Source organism: Meleagris gallopavo, chromosome 26 (genome assembly GCF_905368555.1).
Source record: "Meleagris gallopavo chromosome 26, MGAL_WU_HG_1.1, whole genome shotgun sequence".
NCBI classification, from domain to species: Eukaryota; Metazoa; Chordata; class Aves; order Galliformes; family Phasianidae; genus Meleagris; species Meleagris gallopavo.
Window position 1 is genome coordinate 4413456 of NC_139429.1, and position 22075 is coordinate 4435530.

The 22075-nt window shown below is 42.6% G+C and overlaps 1 protein-coding gene across 5 annotated transcripts in view; it reads right to left on the reverse strand.

Annotated features, from left to right (window-relative positions):
* The window catches only part of KMT2A (lysine methyltransferase 2A), a 46464-nt gene that overhangs the window by 18178 nt on the left and 6211 nt on the right, over positions 1 to 22075 (reverse strand). For 2 of the 5 annotated variants that reach the window (XR_014879768.1, XM_085209419.1), the window contains exons 2-19: positions 17077 to 17146; positions 13648 to 16316; positions 12263 to 12440; positions 11590 to 11824; positions 10003 to 10067; positions 9044 to 9415; positions 8352 to 8425; positions 7484 to 7612; positions 6528 to 6641; positions 5213 to 5359; positions 4845 to 4940; positions 3981 to 4101; positions 3091 to 3204; positions 2578 to 2762; positions 2137 to 2310; positions 1236 to 1346; positions 932 to 1005; positions 248 to 441 (exon numbers count right to left, since the gene is read on the reverse strand). Coding sequence is in view for 4 of the 5 variants with exons in the window: in XM_085209419.1 (XP_085065545.1) it covers positions 248 to 441; positions 932 to 1005; positions 1236 to 1346; positions 2137 to 2310; positions 2578 to 2762; positions 3091 to 3204; positions 3981 to 4101; positions 4845 to 4940; positions 5213 to 5359; positions 6528 to 6641; positions 7484 to 7612; positions 8352 to 8425; positions 9044 to 9415; positions 10003 to 10067; positions 11590 to 11824; positions 12263 to 12440; positions 13648 to 16316; positions 17077 to 17146 (5122 nt within the window). In the remaining variant the exon portion in view is untranslated. The remainder of the gene's footprint in view (positions 1 to 247; positions 442 to 931; positions 1006 to 1235; positions 1347 to 2136; positions 2311 to 2577; positions 2763 to 3090; positions 3205 to 3980; positions 4102 to 4844; positions 4941 to 5212; positions 5360 to 6527; positions 6642 to 7483; positions 7613 to 8351; positions 8426 to 9043; positions 9416 to 10002; positions 10068 to 11589; positions 11825 to 12262; positions 12441 to 13647; positions 16317 to 17076; positions 17147 to 22075) is intronic. The other 3 variants (XM_085209422.1, XM_085209421.1, XM_085209420.1) reach the window with 3 other exon arrangements.

Genomic DNA, 22075 nt, shown 5'->3' on the forward strand with positions numbered 1-22075 from the left:
AAGCAAGAAAAAGCACGCATCTGCCTCTATGCAGCCCTCGTCTGGGGAAAGAGAGGCAGGTGAAAACATGTTTCTAGGCCAAAGTTCTATTAAAAAACATATCAATACGTAACAGTCTCTGTATGATTTCAGGTCACATGGGTCTCCACAATTCCTCAGTCACTAATTCCACCCTCTCTACAACAAGAGGGCTCAAAGTGAAGCACTTTGGGTTTGGGGCTAACAGTGCTGCAATCTGTTTTCTTACCAGAGATAGGTGGTGTAGGAGGATGTAGAGGAGTAGGTGAATCCGGCTCTCCAGGTCCTTTGGGTTTTGGAGCTGGAATGATTTTCTTCATCAGAGGAGGCTGTTCAGTGTGGTTGTTCTCTTCACGCTCCTGCCACTGAGCATAATTATGGTCAAGCGAAGGAGGGAGCACTGCATTTGGCAACATACCACTGCTGAAGACACAAGGAGCCAGCTGTTAGACCTGGCTGCACCAGATGAACTTCTGCACTGCTTATGAACACTACAGACATACAACACACTGTAACAACTCATTTAATTACCTTCATTCTACACATGCTCTCACAAAGGCTATGATCTATCACTTAAAATTTAAAGTCTGTGATGTAGCTGTGTTTCTTCGGAGGATAACAGATGAAGAAGGGTCAACATGAGATGAGGGAGAGGAGAGATAAGAAAGGAGAGGACTGACAAGCCAACACACAACATACTTATTTCTAAGTAACACTTTTGATTTCTCTGCTTCAGAACAGTGACGTGTATACAAAACCTGGAAATGTGACTACTTCTTAAAAAAAAACAAACCAATAACATCATAATTATCATAAAAAGCCAACCTCACAAACAGGCTCTCTTAATACTTCTTGCTTGGACAGCTGGCAAACCACATATAGTGTCACAGTCAGACACAGAACAACTACTTACTTGCTTGTTACTTTATTTGGCTCCCAAAATCTGGACTTCTTTACACTAAACCATGGAAAAACACGTTCCATTTGCTGAAAGAAAACAACATTCCATTGAAATGTTATCCAAGGTACCTAGAAACTCAAAGAAATTTAGCCAAGATCTACTATAAATGCACAATCAGTGAGATTTCATTAACATTAACAAGTCTGACAAGTTATTATTTTGTTCTTAGAAATGTGCATGATGGACACTTTGGATTCCAACAGCTACAAACAGTGTGAAACAAAGGAGATTTCAAAATAACTGTAGTCCCACTCACCCGAATAAAGAAGGACTTGACCATGCTATTGGCTTTTTTAATTTCTGGCTGCCCTCCATCGGAATTAATTGCTGCTTGAATTATCTTCACAATATCATCACTAAAATCCAGCTGCAAGAAAAGCACAGCATTGTTTTATTACCAAGATTGTCTCCTGTACAGCTTCATCATCCATTAGCTTTTAAGGCATCCAGGTGACAAAAGGACTGAACCAGAACATAGACTCCTGCAAGAAATTTGGCTGTAAAGAAACAAGCAGCTCTGTGTATTTGCAAACTGGCTAGCAGAATGGCTGCACAAACCAACCTGTCATTTTTCCCCTTTTTTCTTTAACCAGGACCTGGCTGCTGACACACTTTACATCTACTACATGGGTTACCTCACAAGCATTTGGCCAAAATCTGGCAACAGCACGTTTGCAGTGGGACTTCCTAACACACGTTCCTCCTCAAGAACAGCTATGCAGGAGGAAGAAAGTATTTCCATTTTTTTAAATTGATTTAGTCTATATTTTAAACAACAATACTTGAAGAGATCACACCTCCAAAACATGAGTTTATTAGCTTCCAGTTGACTACTGTCAGTGTTACTTCGCTGGGCTTTTTGTTAGAATCTGCAGATAAAGGATGCCCTACCCTGTTTCCATGAACATAAATAACTAAGAGCAAAAGCAGTTTAACCCAGTATCACTGCTGGTTAAAGAGAGGCACACAACAGTGTAAATTATATTCTCTGGGCCAACACTAACACGAGTGCCAGACAGAATTATTTTTAGCAGTATATTAGCCTGTTTCCTCGTTCATAAAGAAAAGGCTTAAGCATGCTCAGTTATAAATACCATGGGTCATTAAGCAGTTCATAGAACCTATTATTAGAATGGAGCACTAGAACTCTGACATACCACAGAAATGTAACCTCCTTGATCCATTTTTCTTTTCACTCCTTCCATATCCAGAGGTTGCTGCTCCTCTTGTTTACTGACTTCTGTTAGGACAGGAGGATCAGGGCCTTCTGGAGAGCTTCTCGATGGGATACTCTCCTCTGTCTCAGGATTTAAATCAGGTGGTTTTGCTGCCTGTCAATATCAAGAAACAGACAGTTATTGGCTACTGAAGTGCGGATGCTACCCACGATGTACTCCCTTGCACATTCATAAGCACAGAGATTCTCGTTAACATGAAAGAGACTCAAGTTTGGAATTCCTGTCCAGAACAGAAGGACAAAAATAACAACTTTCTGCTGTTGATCTGTAAGGCATACAGCAGGGCAGCGATCAGCCACAAGGATCAAACTCATTTTTTCAAGAGTCTCATTTCTGATTACATTTCAGCCTTCAGCTTACCTGTCTGTAACGCAGCAAGTGACTGGTGGTTCTAGAATTCAATAGGGCTGTTAAAACCTGTTTTAAAGAAACCTGCAACTCCTTTTCCAGTGCAAGACGCCATTCCGCAGGGTGCTGTTCTGTACAGTTAATGCAGGTGTATGCTACACTCTCAGGCAAGTTAGAGAGTATCTCATACATTTCATCTGGAGACAAAAAAAAATAAATAAATAACAACTTGAACTAATTTAGTCAAGGATGGATGTGGGGAAAAGCCTTACTCTGCATACAGCACCTACTGTTTACATCAGATGCCTTTCATGTAACTAAAGCATCTTGTGTAACTCATTCATACTGCATTTCAAGTCAGTCGTAAGCTTTCAGGTTATCACTGATATTAGGTATTTCTCAAGCAGATCACAAGCGAGAGTGCTAATGCAACACTCAAGGAGAAAGACCAAAGCGATCCCATTTTGGACTTGTCTGCAGCTGCCTCACGTTCTTAGGGGCTGAGGAGAGAAGAATTTGCCTTACCAGAAAGGTTTTCACATTTGGAGTGTACCCAGCGGTCACATTTCCCACACTGCATCATCTTACTCTCATAGTCATCATCATCGTAGCATTTGTCACAGAGGGGACAAAAATTCCCTGCAAGCAAAAAATGAGATATATGTTTTCAATCAGAAATTCAACAGTCACATGCACCTTACAGACTAGATGGTTACTCACTAGTGTGCTAAGAAAGAACCTCTCTGAAACTCCCACTGGTAAGCTGCCAATACAATTACATCTACTTTTACAACACTGAAGACAACGGCCACAAAAACAACCTGCTTGAAAGATCAGTTATCCTTTCTTGTGGGTTTGTTGTTTTTTTCAGGGAGGGGAGGCATGTGGGGCAGTGAGACTAACGAAGGCCTAAGTGAATCAGCTTTACAGAGTAGAATGAAAATGACAAGGATGAACACAAAGGCAAGAATGTAGAAGGGATACTCAAGATTTCTCCCTGGAGTGATCCCTCCTAGATTCAAAGGTCTCATAACTAACACAAGAACAAACTGTCATCTTACAATAGGAAATCTGCTGCTTTTAAATCAAGAGACCTTTAAAATGCCTTTTTCCTCACGAGCTACTTGAAGCCCTGAACCAGCAGGTCTGTAATAACCACCTTCTATGGTACAGCACTTAATTTTTAAAGTCTCAAACTCTCCCAGTATTGCAGTAGTGACTTTTGTTATGCACTGTGAAACCCATGAACACAGCTTTCAAACTGTCCTCTGCTTCTTGGCCCTGACACCAGGTTTCACAGGTTTGTACCAGTGACAAGCTCACCAGGCCTTCATTTTAACTAACACTGACACCTTCTCATTAGAAACAGAGCATCTGAGAAGGTACTTACCATGAACAATTACAACTTTACGTACCTTTAGCAAAGAGTTTGGCACAATCATGACACAGTGAGAAGTCATGAGACCACTGAGCATCCCACCCTTTGCCTGGCGTTGTGGATCCACAGCTCTTGCAGCGAACACATTTGGTACATATCTGGAAGAAGGATGTATTTGTTATTTGTTTCTATCCAGGGGCTTTCGTTCTTTTGTTCTACTGATAAATTTAATGGTTTGCTTAGTAAATGAAAGCTGAAAGCTTACACGACAGAACAACGAGATTCAAATACCAGAACTTCCACTACTAAAAAAAGAGCTCCCTCCCTTTATGGTAAGATGGCGCTGATACGAGAAAAGGAAAAATAAAAAATAAATACAAAACCTTAAAAAAAATACGTTTCATATTTGCACTTCAGAAAATATCACCTCTTCCTTCACATAAGAAGGCCTACATAGCTGTAGCATTTCTTCTGACTTAAAATACAACACTGTATTTTATCAGTTTTCCTACTTTGAATACATTGTAGTAGAAAGCGCGTAAAAACAATCAGTTCCAAACGCACTCGTAGGCAAAGCTTTAGCACTAAGTCTGTTAATGACATAACCACTTCCATGCTTTACAACTTCTTCCACCTTTTGAGACTACAATCAGAAGAATTATCCCAACTGAGAAAGGTGTAAAACCCTCAAAATCCTTCTCATACAAACCCCACCTGCTTTAGCAGCAACCCACCTCAGTGAGAAACCTATCCTCAAAAAGTATCTTCCAATGCAACAGGTGCCCTTCCACAAACTGCTAAGTGAATGCATTGGAACAAAACATCCGCGGCGCTTTGGCCCACAGTATTATCATCAGTTAACAAGGGAACTGCCCAAAGAAGAAATCTGAAAAAACCTCACCCAAACTTTCTTTTTCTTGGTGGGTTTGGTTGGGTAGTTTGGGCCCAGGCACTCGGGGTGATAGCTGTTTCGGCACTTGTTACATTCCAGCAGCTGCTACAAGAATAATGGGAGAAAGTATTGGAACAAAGACACTAGAAAGAATGCAAAATCCTGGACATTTTCATTTTACATTTAATCTCCTACTCAGAGCAATAGGAGGAAGCTGCATCTAAGAGACCTGTGCTAAGTCCACAACCACAGGAGGCTGCACACACACAGCCTGCGCTCCACCGCCTGCTGTCCCGGTTCCCAGCTGAGGGTTAGAGAGCAGAACTCGAGGAGCAGCACGGGGAAAGCTGGCTGGGTTGCCCGGAGGTCGGGGGTACCTTGGTGGCCTGGTGCTGTCTCCCACACACGTGGCAGAACTTGCAGCGACGGCAGCACCAGTTTTCCAGCTGGTCCTCCAGGGGCCGCTCGCTCTCCTCTAAGCAGAACTTGTGGAAAGGCTCACAACAGACCTGACAATACACAAACTGCAAGGGGGGAGAGGGAGGTTTTAGCAAGTCAAATGCTTTTCTGAATTCCCGCTCGCACTCCAAACTACTTTGAATTCTGCTTTACAACTAACAGAACAAGGCCATCTATCGGTATATCTCACTGGGGAAATGGTGTGTGTACTTGGGAGCACCTAAATATATGCCTGCCTACCTAGATTATGCATCTAGCAGCAAACAGGAGTCTGATACCTTTTGTCTACATGTTCTGAGCGTTGGGAAAGGCCTATAGGCCTCTTCAGGACTTCCCTCCCTCGCTGCAACACAAGCCACCACAAGTGAAGACACATTAAGCAGAGAAGGAAGGGACACACGGAGCAAAGAGACATTCTTCCCTCTGTTTAGCTTAGAGGGGTCATTGGAAAGCTCTAAGTATCCTCTGCAAGGCTGGACATCCTAAAAAAGAATAGTCCTTGGGGCACAAACACTGCAGGCTCCAACAGGACAGAAGAATGGTTCACCTGAGCAGCCTGACAGAGAAGGGGATTGGCTCCACGTGCCACTGGACCTTTGTAATCTTCAAATACACTGATGTTCACATGCAGAACTTAACCCCATTTCCCTCACGTACTGTTGGCTAATCGCACTCGAGCATTTTCCAGTGCTAGCATCACCTTCCCAGGATGGCTGAAAACTCTGAGAAGACATCTATCTTTTCCTGGAAATGCATTTACCAAAATTTAAACCTAAATTCAGCTGTTTATGCAGCACCAGAATCTTGCCAGTCACGTTTCAGCAATGATCTGCAGCTCTTTGGAGACAGAGGCACGCCAGGGAAGGTCAGCACTGCCTAACACCGCTTCAGAACTACTGAGCAGACGTTTTAATTTCAAGAAAAAGCAAACTCCCTGCTTTACCTCAGCTGTGGGATCCCAAATTACATTTTAGAAGAGATGCAGGGGCTCTTGAAAATGTCATTCCTTATGGCTGACAGCGTTCACGTATAAGCTAAGCACCACAGAACTCCTCAAAGACAATTCAAATGCTTTTCACTTCAGTATCTTAGGACAAAGTTTAGCAAGGACAGATTTAAAGGCATTATTTGAATTTCTTCGGGATTACGGTTGTTATACGTTCTTTTTTTTTTCTTTTTGGTAACAACATGGTGCTGTAATTAAGTCATCAACAGCAGAACACAATGCTTTACCTCCACATGTCCACTGCTGGCACAGAGAAAACACACCACCCTGGGAGTAATAGGTACCGAGGTCACGATGCCTAACCCACCCATCTCCCAAACATTCTCCACTTCACAGTCCTCCTGAAAGTACAAAAGGATACATCACCATGCAGAATAAGGCAATACAACATCAGTACAAAGTGCTCACATTGCTGCTTTATGCACTGCGCCTTCAATAAAGCCTTCTAAAACAGAAATCATTTTAACTTCTACCTTGGTCTACTTTATAGTGAGTATTGGAATAATCACAGCCCAGCACTCCTCCTGCCAAGAGAGCTCAATCAAACACTAACCTTCCCTCTCCAGAAAGCAAGCCTAAAAAGCATGAGAAAGTTCTTCACAATTGCTTATCACTAAAAACAAAATTTCACAATAGTTAAACTTTATTAAAAATCCACGTTTGTATCGAAACACTTACGAGATCTCACTATAATCTCCATTATTAACACTTATATAAATGACTGAAAAAATATTAGGAAAATATTGATTTTTATTATTTCAACATCGCTGTTCAAAATAGTACATGATTTATCAGTTTAAACCCCCAGATATCCCCAAAATACTGTGAATTACAAATTACTAACATTTTCCCCAAATCTTGTTGACCCAAGGTAAGGTTTTATAGTTCCATCTTAATGGAATCAATCTTCATAAACCTCAAATTCTTGCTCATCCTCACATTGAAAGTTAAGGTTTAAAGCTTTAAGTCTTCATCCAGTACTCTAATTATAAGAAAAAAAAAAAAAAAAAGCATAACAAACTTCTAAGAATTAACCGAGTCAGGAAGGTTCCTATTTACAGTTCTCTCTGATTAGGACCAGACACACAAACTCAGAAGTCACTGTCAGCATTCTTGAGGGACTCTACTTCCAAGTGTTTAGAGTCAGCTAATATTCAAATACTTAAAACATATTGTCCTCTACCTTGAAATCCACTCGGATTCTGTGGACTCCATCTGTAGGTGGCTTTTGCTTGGAACTGCTCCCATTAGTCAAAGTGCTGAGCAAATTCAGCGTGCTGTTTTCTGGCTTGCTTATAGGAGGGGGCTTTTCCTAGTCAAGTAAAGGAGCCTGCATTAATCCCAACCTCAGACATCAAAACTTCAACAGTAATTTAACACTGTACATGATTTATGTACCAGAAAAACAACAACAACAAAAAAACAATTCATAACATGACAGAATTAACATGTGTATCAAAGTTGCCATAAAGTAACCATTCTGCAATCCATTTTGAAAGCATTCCATGAACAACTGCATTTCTAATTCAATTTATTGCATCTCCCCCTACCATCAGGCTATTCTCTCTGATTAGTGTTATTTTTTTACTTTGTTCCAGTGGGGCAACTCTTGGTATAATTACGACCAACACATTTCTCTCTCAGATTTAAGACAACCTAATGTTCACCCCACGACACACAAGTCTCAGTAAAAATTCACACCTAAGCTGAACTATGGGCATATGCCAGATAAGTTGGTGTCCACATACTGGCACGAGGTAAAGCCTAACATTTGTACAATTTGCTCAAACTCACAAGAAATGACACGTTTCTCATTGACAAGACTGAAAACTTCCTCCTCAAATACCACAAAAGATCCTGAGTAGCACCAGGAATCAAGTTAGATCGGTCTGAAATCAGCATTCAAAGGAAAAGGAGCAGAACTGAATTCCTACAGGTATTTCAAGTACACAGAAATCTGCAGAAGGGTTAAAGTAATACAGATTTACTTTCTAGACAGACAGATGGATGTTCTCAAAATTTCTTGACTGTGTACAAAAAACAGTATTCACCTTTTCTTTTGGTTTCTGTTTCACAGGGAAAGTTGGACGGGGAGCAATTTTTTTCTGTTTGTTTTGTTCTGTGCCTATAGGAAGGGGGGAAAAATTATGAGTATTTCAAGTAACTAACAGGCACCTGTAGAGAAGGGAAAAAAAACAACAACCATACAATGAGATGAATTTTAGACCTCAATTTTTCCACCATCTTTGCGACTGTACATCACCAGCTACAACTGGGCCAATCTGCAAGGCATGGCCAGTCGAACTTGCTCTGCTAAAACTCTGAAGTGTTCCAGGTGCAAAGCAACAGAAGTCCTGGAGCTGCCTTTTTGGTCACTGTCCACGCCGGTCTGTACTACGTGCAACACTAGGCCATGTTTTTGTAGCAAGACATGACACTCCTGTTGTTTCACATTCAGACTGTCAGCAAACTTAACGGTATTGAAAATATACTTCAAGATTGCCAAGACTAGATGACTAAAAATCACATTAAAGGTGGTCACTTATCTTCCCATCCCAATAAATTATGCAGTTCAATAAAAAGAAGCCAGTTCTAAGCAAAATTCCCAAAATAATTTGCTTTAATTTCACCAGATCATAAAGCATTTATCAGTCTTAAAATCCAGCAGATTTTAGCAGCATTAATACTGTTACTTAACATGATTCACGATTCAAACATATTGAAGATAAACAGTCCCATTTACCTATTTCTGGCTGTGGAGGCTGCTTTTTCTTAGGCTCAGAAGTAGTAACTTTTGGTGCTTCCTTTTTCAAAGGTCCTGAGCTCGGTGGCTGAGATGGAGGGAGCTGCACTGGCTGGGCTGTTTGTTTGCCAGTCTTTCTGGTACCAGATGCAGGGGTCTGTTTGGGCTCTGGTGGGGGAGCAGAGGAATTCCCATCCTCATGCTTCTCCTCCACAGGCTTACGAGCAGGCTCGCTGCTCTTCTTTACAGCACTGTCTTCTCTTGGTACAACAGCTGGAGGAGTTGGTTTCTGTCCAGAGTCCAGTTGGTTCTTCCCAGAATGACTTTCTTTCTTTTCATTTGTCTTGGATTTCTTCTCTTTCTTTTTTGCAGCTAGAAAGAAAAAAAAAAACCAAGAGTAAAGTAACACATATAAAATCATGCAACTTCAGATGACTCAGCGCATTTAAAAAACTTTATTTTGAGGGAGTTCAGCATCCTGACCACCGTGACAATAACATGCAAACCTCCAGAGGTCCAGTGCCAAGGATGCAGGGATTTAACAAAATCATATAACATACATACAGCTCACTTAAGGCTTATGTCAGAGATGAGGATGTGCCAAGGGATTTATCAGTCCTCATATCACTTAGGAACAAAGAACCAAACCTCTGAGAACTGGCTGAGCTTAAGTGCTGAGGGAAGGCTCATCAGCTGCCAGCAGCTGTTCTTACAAAAAGGAGGAGAAACTACAAGTCTAAGCTGAAAAAGATAACTGCTGTCTGTTTATAGTTGTTAGCTGTATTCACATCTCTCCTCCAACTTTTACAGGACCCCAATAAAACAGCCAGGTTCCCTGTTAGCATTTGCTTTCATACTGAACTTCTATAGCTGTGTGCAGTCACAATGAGAGCAAAGAGCAAAATTTAAGGTATGAAAATTTCTCTCATCCTGCACTTGAGCCAAACCTCTCAGCCTACCTTTAGCTTGCTTCTGGAGATATGCTTTTGAAGGCATCCACTGTAGATTCTGACACTTTCTCATTCTACAAAGAAAGAACAAGTCACCCAATCAGAAATTAGAAGAAAAATGCAGACATTAGGAAGGCATTCTGTAAACATCCAACATGATGAAAAAAAACCCAACAAACAAAAAAACTCATTATCAATGCATCCACCAAATTTCTCCAAACTGTTCTCTCCTTCTTCAGAAACATTTAAAACAATCTAATTTTCCTGTATTTTCTTTTTCCCCCCTACACTTACAACACAATTTTGAAGATAATAAAACTCTGCTTCACTGGTAAATACCCCATCAAATCCATTTCTTAGAAACTGGCATTTGAGTAGTATCAGAATACTTCTAAGAACTCTAAAACAACATCAAACACTCACCAGTAGGTTTTTTGTAACCCAAACAGGCCATTTCAGATTTAAAAATATATATATTCTGTTCCCATGAAGTGGGACTGAAGTGTGACCAAATATTTTTTAAAGTGTTCAGTTCCTGTTTTCCTCATATCTAATGCATGTTGTCTTCTAAATATTGAGCAACAGACTGTATTTCTGTCTTCGTTGTTGTAGTAAAGTCAGCGGTTTTGAAAGCCAGCCCAAGGCAAGAGCAAAGCTGCTAGGAGTTGGATTACTTATGTTCAGAAGTCTGCTGACTGTTTTCACACAGATGAGCACTCCACAGCAATTCTCAGAGCTGCACTTTATAAATAGCTTTTGTATCACAACAATCTTTCTGATACCACTTCATTTGCTGCCTTTTCAGACAGATTATCTAGTCTGGAAAAATCAATTTGATAGAGCAATTAAAAAAGCAAAAGGTTTAGGCTAAGTTATATGTATAAAACGATGGGAAAACTAAGTAAGGGAGTTATTTCTTAATGATATCCACAGACTTCCTTGTTATATGAAGTGTATATTCATGAGATAAACTTCATTTGGGAAAAAGCGGCTCTCCATAAACGCCTTCTGGGAGAACAAGAGGTAAAATATATATGCATATATCACCATTCTTGCAATAATAACCTTTCACTCAGAGGGTGGTGAGGCACTGGAACGGGTTGCCCAAGGAGGTCGTGGATGCTCCATCCCTGGAGGCATTCAAGGCCAGGCTGGATGTGGCTCTAGGCAGCCTGGTTTAGTGGCTGACAACTCTGCTTGTGGCAGGGGGTTGAAACCAGATGATCATTGTGGTCCTTTTTAACCCAGGCCACTCTACGATTCTATGAATAAACCATACTGCTGAATGAAAGTCACTGGTCTCATTTCAAATGGCTCTCAGTGCTACTATAACCATTTCTTCAAAGTAGGGAGAATAAATTGGAAGTGAACTTCAGAAAAAGACCTCATGAAAAGCATGCCTTCAATCAGGATCAACACTCCTAAATTAAACTGCGTTTAATTCCCTGTAGAGATCCAGCCTCAGCTCAGGCCAAATTCATCCAAAGCCTACACAACAGGACTAAAAGGCTGTTGTTTCTCGTCCCATAGTGTGGGTGTGCTTATCCTGCTCCATACAGAGATTAACCAAGCAGTTTCTCAAACACTCAGACTTACTTGCAGCACTGCTTCTTTATATTCCGCCCACCAAACTTGGGTTTGTCCAGACAGTTAGTGCAGACACCACAATCCTCTGGAACCTGACAGCCTGAGCACTGCCCACAGCGCCTTGAGCGTCGGCCCTTCTTCACTGGAGGCTCTTGCTGTGCCTTGTTTCTCGTTACCGGCTTAATTGGTTTGATAGGTGGAGCAAGAGGTTCAGCCTCTTCAGAGCCAGCTATTGATGATTTGTCTGTGAGAAAGAAAGTTTTGTGAATTCACGGAAGTGAAATAATCTTTGAAGTATTTGATGAGCTCATGGAACCTACTCTATTAAATCTAAGTTCACCTGCAGAGCCACATAAGGGGCGTGTGTGACCATGGATGTATATATACAGACGTACACACGTGGTACGTACACACACACTGCTCTCAGCAGACCTCAAGTGCAGCACATAACAGATTTTTATAGAAACTAACAATGGTTAAAAGGATTAACCTTGTCTTAGTGGCATTTTAACACGGAGCTCAGATCTGCTTAACATACTACCCCTTATTAATTGCTCAAAGATCTCATTCTCACAGGTTCAGACATGGCTGTATTTATTACAAATGTAAAGATGCCATTAACCCAACTAGTCAACGAAAGCAGACTTTCCATGAATCCACAAGTGAAAATTGGAAGCCTTACCATCATTCCCCATGGAAGACAGTATCTTCTCTCGCTCTTCCCACGGTAAGGCACTCAGAGTGGGCATGTCATCAGGAAACACCGCTCGCTTACGGCCCAGGGCAACAGCTGCTCTCCTGCAAACATGCTTTATTCGTGGTCCTCGGACTGACGTTTCTGATGAATCGCTCTCTTGTCCCTGGATTTCAAGATATGAAAATAGATAAGTGTTCCTAAGAAAGGTACAAAAGTGGAACTGTGACACATGCAATGGAAACTTCTAAATAACCTAAGAAGAATTAAGAAGAATTAAACTATAGCCTAGCTTGCATTTTGTAAGAGCCGAGGTAAAAATAAAGACTCTCAGCCTTCTAAGGCTCAGATATCCAAGAGAAGAAAATTCAGAAGAACAAGAACTTTTATTTGTTTGGATTTACAAAGTTTCTACCTGCTAATAGAAAGCAAACTCACTCGTGAAGCCGTGCTACCAAAGCAATGGCATCAGAAACCCAGAGTTGACTGGAATCGGGATAAACAGACTAATGTTGGGTACTAACTGATCTGGCAGAAGACAGAAGTAAGTCAAGCTGTTTAAATCAGGCTCTTTGACAGCTTTGTAGCTGTTAGGATGAGGGCACTGTGTTTACTGAGGTGATAAATACAGCAGTTTAGTGCAATTTTCCCCAAACAATTAATTGCAAAGGTCTGGGTTTCTTCATATAAACATGCCAGGCACACACTTTTCATTCTGGGGACAAAAGATAAGCACTAGTAATTTCTAACATTAACATTCTCAGGGAAAGTAACACTTCAAATAAGGAAATATTCTGTGAAAAGGTATTGCTATCATATAACACCTACCTTTTTGATAGCTAAATAGATTGCAGGGTGGGTTTGTGGTGGGGCAAATGCAGAGAGGGAAGACAGGAAAGCAGGAGGAAGCAGTTCTCCAACCAGATGCAAAATCCCAATGGATTTTGCTTCTGCCCATAAAAGTAACAGATCAGATCATCATATGAGACAGTTACAGAAGAGAGCTCAAGATTAATTCCATCTTCAGAAAAACGACTGCAGTCTGTTAGAACCCTGTTTTTAAAAATGCACATTACCCTTGATGCTCACTTTGCCTAGATGTGTACAGAGAAACCTAATAACCAGCTCCACTGTACCATTCTCCAAAAATGCACCCAGCTCCCCCTGAGCTGAGTACACAGCAGCTTTCTCTCCCCCTCAACTTCTGCCCATGCCTTCTCATTTTTGGATCCCTTACCATCTGTTGCACTAACAGCTTCTTAGCCTGGCATGTTAATTCTTCACGCTCAGGATATGAAAGCTGCTTGTGATTGTGCAGTGAAAATTCCAAACAAGATGGACCCCAGCAAAAGAAAAATAATAATAATAAATACCTGTGCTTTTGGCTGATCTGCTTGTTTGAGGGACTTGCTCTTCTCGATCTTGTACAGCTGGGCTTTTGCTTTTTTCAGAAGACTGGCTACCCTTTTGTCAGTCATTGGCAGTTTGTCTGCTTGAGCCAACATAGAGCTGATGGAGGAAGCGGAATGTTTAACGGTGCTTGAAGCAGGAGTAGAGAGACGCAGAGCTTTTTCCTTCTCCAAAGACGGCACAGCAGGGCTGAGGTCCAGATCTGATTTGTCTAACCCCCCTCTACCTTTCTTGGATGTTTTGGTTTTGATGGCTGTTGTATCTACCAGAGCAGCAGTGGAAACATCTGCCACAGGATCTATTGCTGTAGACTTCCTCCGCCCGGCAGTTTTTTTTGCAGAAGATGATGCTGCAACATCTTCACTGACAACTTTTTCTTTGGGCATTTTACCTACAGGAAACAAAGCAGAGCTACTCTGAATTTCTGACCCTTTTCTCCTTTTCTCTTTCCTTGACTCACGTTTGTTCTCCTTCTCTCTCTCTCTGTCTTTCTCTCTGCTCTTGTCCTTCTCCACACTCTTATCAGCGTCTTTATCTTTGGACAGTTCCTCTGTTGCCCTGTCTTTGTTTCTGCCTCTCTCTGTCTGGGGACTTGTTGTGAACCAAGGAAAGAGAGGAGTAGGACTACTAGATGAGAAAGGCTCTGCTGGAGTGCTAGTCTGCTTCCTTTGTCTCTGGCTTCTTTCTGCTGATTCCCCGGACTGTGTTAGGGAATGGGAAGGAAAAGTAAAAGTTGAATTTAAGGCACTAGTGGCAAGAGAACTAACAGAAATGCTAGTTAATGAGGAAGAGACAGAAGACTGTGGGGTGAGAGTTGTCAGGTCAGAGGTACTAAGTCTCCCACTTCTGGTCCTCATGGAGTGCGAAGGAGATCTGGGTTCTGAGCGGATAGGGCTAAACACTTTTCTCTTTCGTTTCCTAGAAGAGACACCTGTTGCAGAAGTTCCCGTAGTGGTTCGACCAACGGATGAGGGCAAAGTTACAGATTCAAAGATTCTGGAGTGGGCCTCGCTTGGAGTGAATCTCGGAGCTCTCAACAGAGGACTTCTCTTGTGCATATCAAATCTTGTTCCAGAATGAAGAGAAAACAGACGTGCTGGAGCCGTAGCACCTGGCGTTGAGAAGCCAGATGCAAAGCCAACGTCCTCCGGTGTCAGCGGTGGGGGTCTAAAGTTATCAAATATTGGTTTGCGAATAAGACCCTCTTTGGCATATTTTGCTGATGAGAAGTACTGTGGTTCTGACCTGGAATGCTTCAGAGAGGTCCACCTAAACGTTGGCTCTCGTAGAATTGATTTACGTTTCTCTTGCATTGGTGCAGCAGAAGTAGGAAGAAAGGGTGAGGCTAAAGGTATGGTAGGAGGCATAAGCCAGGGAGTGTGGTCTGAGATGCCAGAAGCAGGTTGTAGTGGTGGGGGAGGAGTGAGCAGAGGGGGAGGAGGAGAGGAGGAGGACTGCTGCTGTGGCACACTTGGCAAGGCTGACAGCTTTTTAGCAGCCCTCTGGCCAAAACTTCTTTCTGTTATGGAAAACCTTCTGTTTCTCCTGTCGCCGTTATCATTCTCAGGGGACTGAGAAACGGGTAGAGGTGTGTGAACTTCTGGAGTATTACTTCGCTCCTCAGAAAGAGTCTGCATCTCCTCAGAAGCCTGAGAGTCCGTAGACGTATCGACGCTTGGGCTACTGGACCGGGAGGAGTCTGAAGACATCTGAGATGAATGCTGAGAAGCAGCACTGGATTTTTCACTGGATCCACAAGATGTAGCACTGAACCTGCTGTTTGGCGTGGATTCTAGTCGGGATATTTTGATAGGAGGGTCGTAGTCTTCATCTTCAATGAACCGCTTGGGTGTTTTAATAATCCGTGAAGAGATAGCACTTACAACTGGCATGATGAACTGCCGGATGTTTTTAAGCTGGGTTCTCCCCTTTCTGCCCTGCAATTTGGCTGCTTCTTTCTCAATCTTTTTTTGTGCCCCCTTCTTAGCCCTCTGCAAGAGTTGCTTAGCGATTGTTGCATCTGTCCTTTTTGTGGAGGGTATGATCCTAACAGGCTTAATCCTGCGTGGACTCTGTCTGACAGCAGTCTTCTCTTCCTTCGTAGGAGGCGGCGTGCCATCCTTTTCTTTACGTATCCTTTGGGGTTTCTCCAGCTGTGAATTTATGACCAAGCTCGAGGAAGTCTTTAAACGTTCAGAAGATGGCGGCCTTCCTCTCCTGCGCACAATCTGAACACTTTTCCTCCCTATTTGAAGTTTTGCCCCAGGCTTAAATTTAGATTTTAGTGGGGAGAGTTTACTAGTTCTTAATTTCTTAATTTTAGTTGCTTGCTGAAATGTAGTGGATGGTGACCTTTTGATTTTTTTCAGACTCTCTTTATCTTCTTTGCTTCCCTTCTGAATATCTGATGTGTCCTTTACTTGCGACAACTTGAACTTTACACTAGTAAGCGTTGGAGGTCTTCCTCGTCTTTTTTCCCCACTTTTCAGATCCTTCTTCTTTACTTTCTCCATGGATGTGGTTTCAGACTTGCTTGAAGGGGAACACACTGATGAAGAGTCTGACAGTACAGCTGAACTTCGGTCAGAACTGCTCCGGGGCCTCCCACGAGGTTTTCGTGGACTAGATTTAACTGAGAGGAAAGTAGAGAAAGCAGAGTACACATTAAATTTCTCTGAGTGTCAGCTCAGCATTATCCAGGTCACACAGGTATTTACTCAGTATAAAACACATAGTCTGGACAAGCTGCTAAAATACCTCTGTTCATTAACAAATAAAAAGAGCATTTTATCAATATATAGATAAAGAATTCCATCACAAAATAAATCTCTTAAAAATCTCTAAGTGAAGTAATACAAAAGAAAACAAAAACCCTGGTTTTAGCTTTGAAATACATTCAGCACTCAAGACTCCGGTTAGAATCATCAAGCAGATGTGCACAACTACATTACTCACCTCTAGCAGTGCCTCTCAATTCATACACAGTTATTCCAGTTCTGGGTCTTCACATAGCTCTCACTACATACTTCATTCTTCATGTTAAATGCCTTGTTAGCAAGGCTGTCCACAATAAAATTCACTGGCAAGGCCAAATTGAGTAGAGTATTGTGGTGAATGAGCAGAGTACTGTGGTGAGAGCAATTATTGACAAGAACCTAAAATCAAAACCACTCATTTGCTTCCAAACCCACTGTGATTTCATCCTATCTCTTGAACAGACCAAACCTAAAGACACCACAATGATAGACAGCATCCAAATCTAAACTCAATCCAAAGACCATCCAACGGCCTTTGTGGTGGATGAGATTTAAGACAAGAAGCAGGAAAGACAAGAGAAGAGCATCACAAAGGGGCACAGGAAGATAACATCCATTCCTGCGACTTGAACATACCTGTGGGGGACCGGGTGGGACTTTGTACTTTGATTTCTTCATCTGAACCAAAACCTAGGAACTGTTCATCCTGCAACAAAAAAGAGGATTGACATTTTGGAGCTTCAGCAGGGCCTTTACTTTCCTCCAGCCCCCTCTCTGAGCAGCTTCTCCCTGCTCCCACAAGAGCCACGCTCACAGCCCCAGGAAGGAAAGCACACAGTTCCGTGGCTTCTGTCAATCTCGCAGGCCTTCAGATGTAGCCCACCTCAACACTTCCACCACCCAATGGCCTCCAAGCTGAGCAACAGGCTGGACGTGACTCCAGCTGCTGACGTGGAGATGGAGCAATCCTGAAGGCATCGTCCACTCTATAACAGCACTGACACCTTGCAACAGCACTGAGCGTATGGAAAACACCACTAACCAGTATGGTTTATTTTTTATCCTGACAGTGAAAACAGAAACCAAGAAGAATCAGGAAAAAAAACACTACAACAAGTGCTGTAAGATAAGGTGCAGACAACAAACTAAGTAACACCAACACAAGGAGCATCACAACTAGCAAAAAAGCTCATGCTACAAAAAGCTGCTGAATCGTGAAATGGCCATTTTTGATACAGCAAAGCAAATCAATATTCCAATGCAATGTTCTAGGCACTCTGTTCACATTAAGTCAGGTTTCCCATGGAATATACAAATGTAAATCCTCGTGATGTGCCACCAATCTCTGTGACTGTTTTTATGCTGATCTGTGTTTCCTGGTGCAATTTCACCTCGAGCAATTATGTTCTCCATTCTTAAATTCCCTCTGCACTTACAAACAGATATGCCAGTTGCTGCTTGCTTCTTTAATCACCTGTGCAACCTGGCTGCATGCTGGAAAGTAACTTCTTGTTCTACCAGGAAGGTGCCACAGCTCTACTCGCATCCCTTTCTAACAACTCAAGTTTTCACTGAGCTCTGAGAGAGGAAGTATTTGAAAAATAGCATGCTGAAAGGACAAAGGTGCAATACTATGGAACAGGAGACCTTCAGCAGTGCAAATCAACAACAACTGCTTAATTTAGCTCTGGGCTGGTTCAAGAGTATGTTGAAACAGTGCTTTTTCCCCATCTTGTGCTTCGTATGTTAAATACCTAATTCACTTACACTCAGAAAGCCTCAACTGCTGAAACAATAGTTTAAAGAAATCAAACCACATGCCAGTAACCTGTATGACCATCCCCAGGAATAGGAAATTCATTCAGGTGTTAGAAAATGCAAACCCAAATACACCAATTCTACTTGAACAGCTGAGCTAGCCCAACCCCTGGAGGTTTCACACCCCAATAGTTTGCTAGCTGAATGGAACTTGACACATTGAGAAGCCATTCAAGCTTTCAAGAGAGAAAACATTCTAGCACACCTAATGCAATAGAGACAAACAGTGCTACAAAACTTCATAACTCGATTAAAAAAAAAAAAAAAAAGCATACCCCAAAGGCAAAAAGTGCTGTTTCTACCCGATGTATCTTGCATTGGGCAGAAGAATCCATGGCCTTTCCCTGAAAGGTATGAACTACCACTTCCCAACGTTGATTCCACGTTAACAGGAAGAGAGCCAATGCCAAGCTGTGACCCAGCAGTGCAGAGCAGCCTGGCACCCTAAGATCCAGGTGTCAGGACAAGCAGCACATGTCAGTCCATGAGGTACAGCCATAGGGAGCAGCACCAGAACAGAGCTGTTCTGGGAGACCAAAACACAGACCTCCAAAATATTGATTCCCAATCTCTCCTCTAAGCAGCGCCTTCCAAGTTCAGTCGTTGGCATTCAGCCCTGAACTTTCAATGGTTTTCAGCTTCCTTCCTTTCTTCCCTTACATATCCATTAATGTAACTGTCACTCCCACTACGATAGCTTTATATTCTTTCTTCCTTGTCCTTCTGTTTTACAAGAACAGATCACAAAAGTGATGCTCCCACGCTGTTTGCAGTGCTCTCTCTTGACAAGTCCAAGCCATTGTTAGAGCTACACCACCCATTCCCACTCCCAGGCCAGCAATGCTCCCTGCACATCCACCTGACCTGCTCTGGACTTTTTTGTTTGCACTCTGCTCACCCAAGATCTTATCTGCCTCTTCAAGCACTAAGACAGACTACGGATGGAGCTGTGGAGGATGTATGGGAAACAAGCTGACAGCTACAGGCTTTGGAGCAGAGAATGCTCTTCATAAGGGGGCTGCCGAGCTAAAGTGAGGGAAAAAATAATTAAACTCCTTGCTGAGAAGAAGGCTAACAATAACTATTAATCCTAAAGACCACTTGGTGTAAAAGACAGCAATGATTTCTTTCCATAAAGCAATTCAGTTCCAAGTCCCTCAGCTCCAATTAAACATCCCCCGGTGCTTCATTCATTTGCTGTGCAGAAACAGCGCTGAACGAGGGGAGCTCACAGCTGCAGCTCTGGACCCACAGTGCTGCTGTGTGAAAAGCACATCTCTACAGAACAGACTGCTGAAAGTAACCCCTGCAAGGTTTTTAATACCAAAAGCAACTGGAATATGTTGTCTTCAGGTCTCACACTAGCCTGTCCTACGTGGAAGTTCGTAATCCCAGCAAGTATGGTTGTGTAAATTGGGGTTTCTTCTTTATTTGGAAAAAATAAATAATGAGACTTGAAGAAAATCATGCCCCACCAAGAAAGGCTGTCACTATCTTATATTATACAAAGCCCTTGGAAACTTGCAATTAAAAATAAGCTTACTTAAAATAACAAAGGGGCAAAGGCGTTGTGTACCAGCAGTTAAAGCCTAGGACAAGAAAACAATTATTGCCATGAGGTGGCAGTTTGGCATTCAAAGATAAGTGTGGGACAGGCAGAAGCCTCACTCCTAATGGTTCTCCTGCCCAGAAGAGAATGCTGGGTTTGAAGCCCGCAGGGACTCCAGGTAACCTCTTCCACCTTTCCATGAGCTTAATGAAAAGAAATAAGGACTTGAGCCTACTTTTACTTCCCCTAAGAAGTTTGCTCACATCTGCTTCCCTGCGGTCTGACCGAGGTCAGGGCTTCCTTACAAGTGCACAGAGAGGAAAGCTGGAGAAAATTCCAGGAAACTTGCACGGTTTCTACAGAAAAATCCCCATTCCTGCTATTCTGAAAAGAAGCATCCCATAAGATATCACAAAGTTACCATCCCGCCCCAGCCATCAAAAAACGACTTGGAAATATACAACCTCTCATCAAACATACGGAGTCTGAGGCCATGAAGTAAATAGGATAAAACACAACTATCTAACAGTCCTGATTTGTGACTGCCTCCAAGTTACTGTGACTAATATGAATGCTGCTTTCTTTTCTGTTGTCTTTTTTAATTGTATTTTTCACCACTGCACACCATAATCCACAAACCAGAACCTGCATCATTTTCAAACTGACCACTGTTACATTACAAGTCCAGTAGGTTAAATAAACTCTGGCTTCAGCCCAGTACCCTGGGGATGATCATTCTCTCTTATTTCCTACTAAGCAGTCACAAGAATTGTCTACAGTGAAGAGGCTCTCCAAAAAAATAATTACTTTGGCTCCATTTGCAGAAGTAGCACGACCAATATGCCATTCAAGTTTGTTTGGTGATGTTCATGAGGGTATCGCTGACCTCCAAGTGGTCTTTCTCACAAAGTAAGAAGGAGGCCATGTAAATTAGCCAAATTAGCCATGATGGAGAAGGCTGCTAAGCAGCGCTATGCATCTGCATGGCTGTCATCCATTCGGTCAGTCCTATGGCAAAACTGAATACGGAGACAAATAAAGCAGGAAGCCTCCCTCCATTTTTTTTCCAAAGTTGTTATAAAGCATGACAGATGGAGAGTGATTAAAAACCATGACGGTTCTGCACCTGACCTCATTTACCTGAGAAAGAATAATGCAACACAAAGGTCAGTCGGGATTATAAGTAATGGGATGAGGACAGGCTCACCTGGTGGGCAAGGCTCAAAACAGCTCTGCATGCAGGGGCTGCCCCAGGTGGGCTGCACAGCTTCCCATGCACCTCCCCAGCCAACACTCAGCACACAGCCCAGGTCAGACCTCGAGGTTGTGAGCTGATGAGAGGAGTCTTGCCTCGAAGTAAGCTGGCTCTTGCAAGAACAGGAAAGTCCCAAGCACATCCCTATTTGAAGTCAACTTACCACAGCACTCTGGAGCAAAATTACTTTTCAAAGAACTTCTGACTGAAGAGGAAAATCCAGCTACAGACACAAAACTGTCCTGAAGGAACTGGTTTTCTGGTCTCTGAGTAATACCACAACCCAAACCACCACAGACCTGTCAAACTGCAGAGGTCTCTCATCGATGTTGTCAGAACCACTAAACCCAGCGATGCAGCTGATCCAGTCGGCTCTCACAAACGACTGTATCATTTAAAAGCAGAGCTATCTGAACCTTGCTTCACTTCTCTTCCTATTCACCGTGCTGGTTTTGGCCCCGGTTACGCAGCACTTCATCTTCTTGGAAAGAGAGGAGCTATTTTGAGCAGCTCATTCAGCAACATGCTTGGTAACTACAGCACTGTATCCCAGGGACTCCTTCCGAAGGAGTGAGCATCCTTAGAGGGCAGCAATGAGCAAACCCTGAGCCCAGCTCTGGGGGCACTCATGGCTTTGTGGGAGGTGGAAACCCCTGGTAATGCTGGGAGATGCTGCCCAGGTGTTACTTAGGGGCAGCCTCACTAACAAATAGAACTTATGGGTTTAATGTTATACAGAATCATAGAATGGCCTGGGTTGAAAAGGACCACAACGATCATCCAGTTTCCACCCCCCTGCTATGTGCAGGGTTGCCAACCACCAGACCAGGCTGCCCAGAGCCACATCCAGCCCAGATGGCTGAGGGTCCAGCTGCCTTTTCGCTCTAATTCAATATCCAAAAGCTGTCAATGGGAACCACGCAGGAATCCTGCTAGGACCTTGCCTCAAAACAGCCCCAGCATCCTGAAAGTAAAGTAAAACTCTCAACTATTCACCTCCCCATGACAACTTC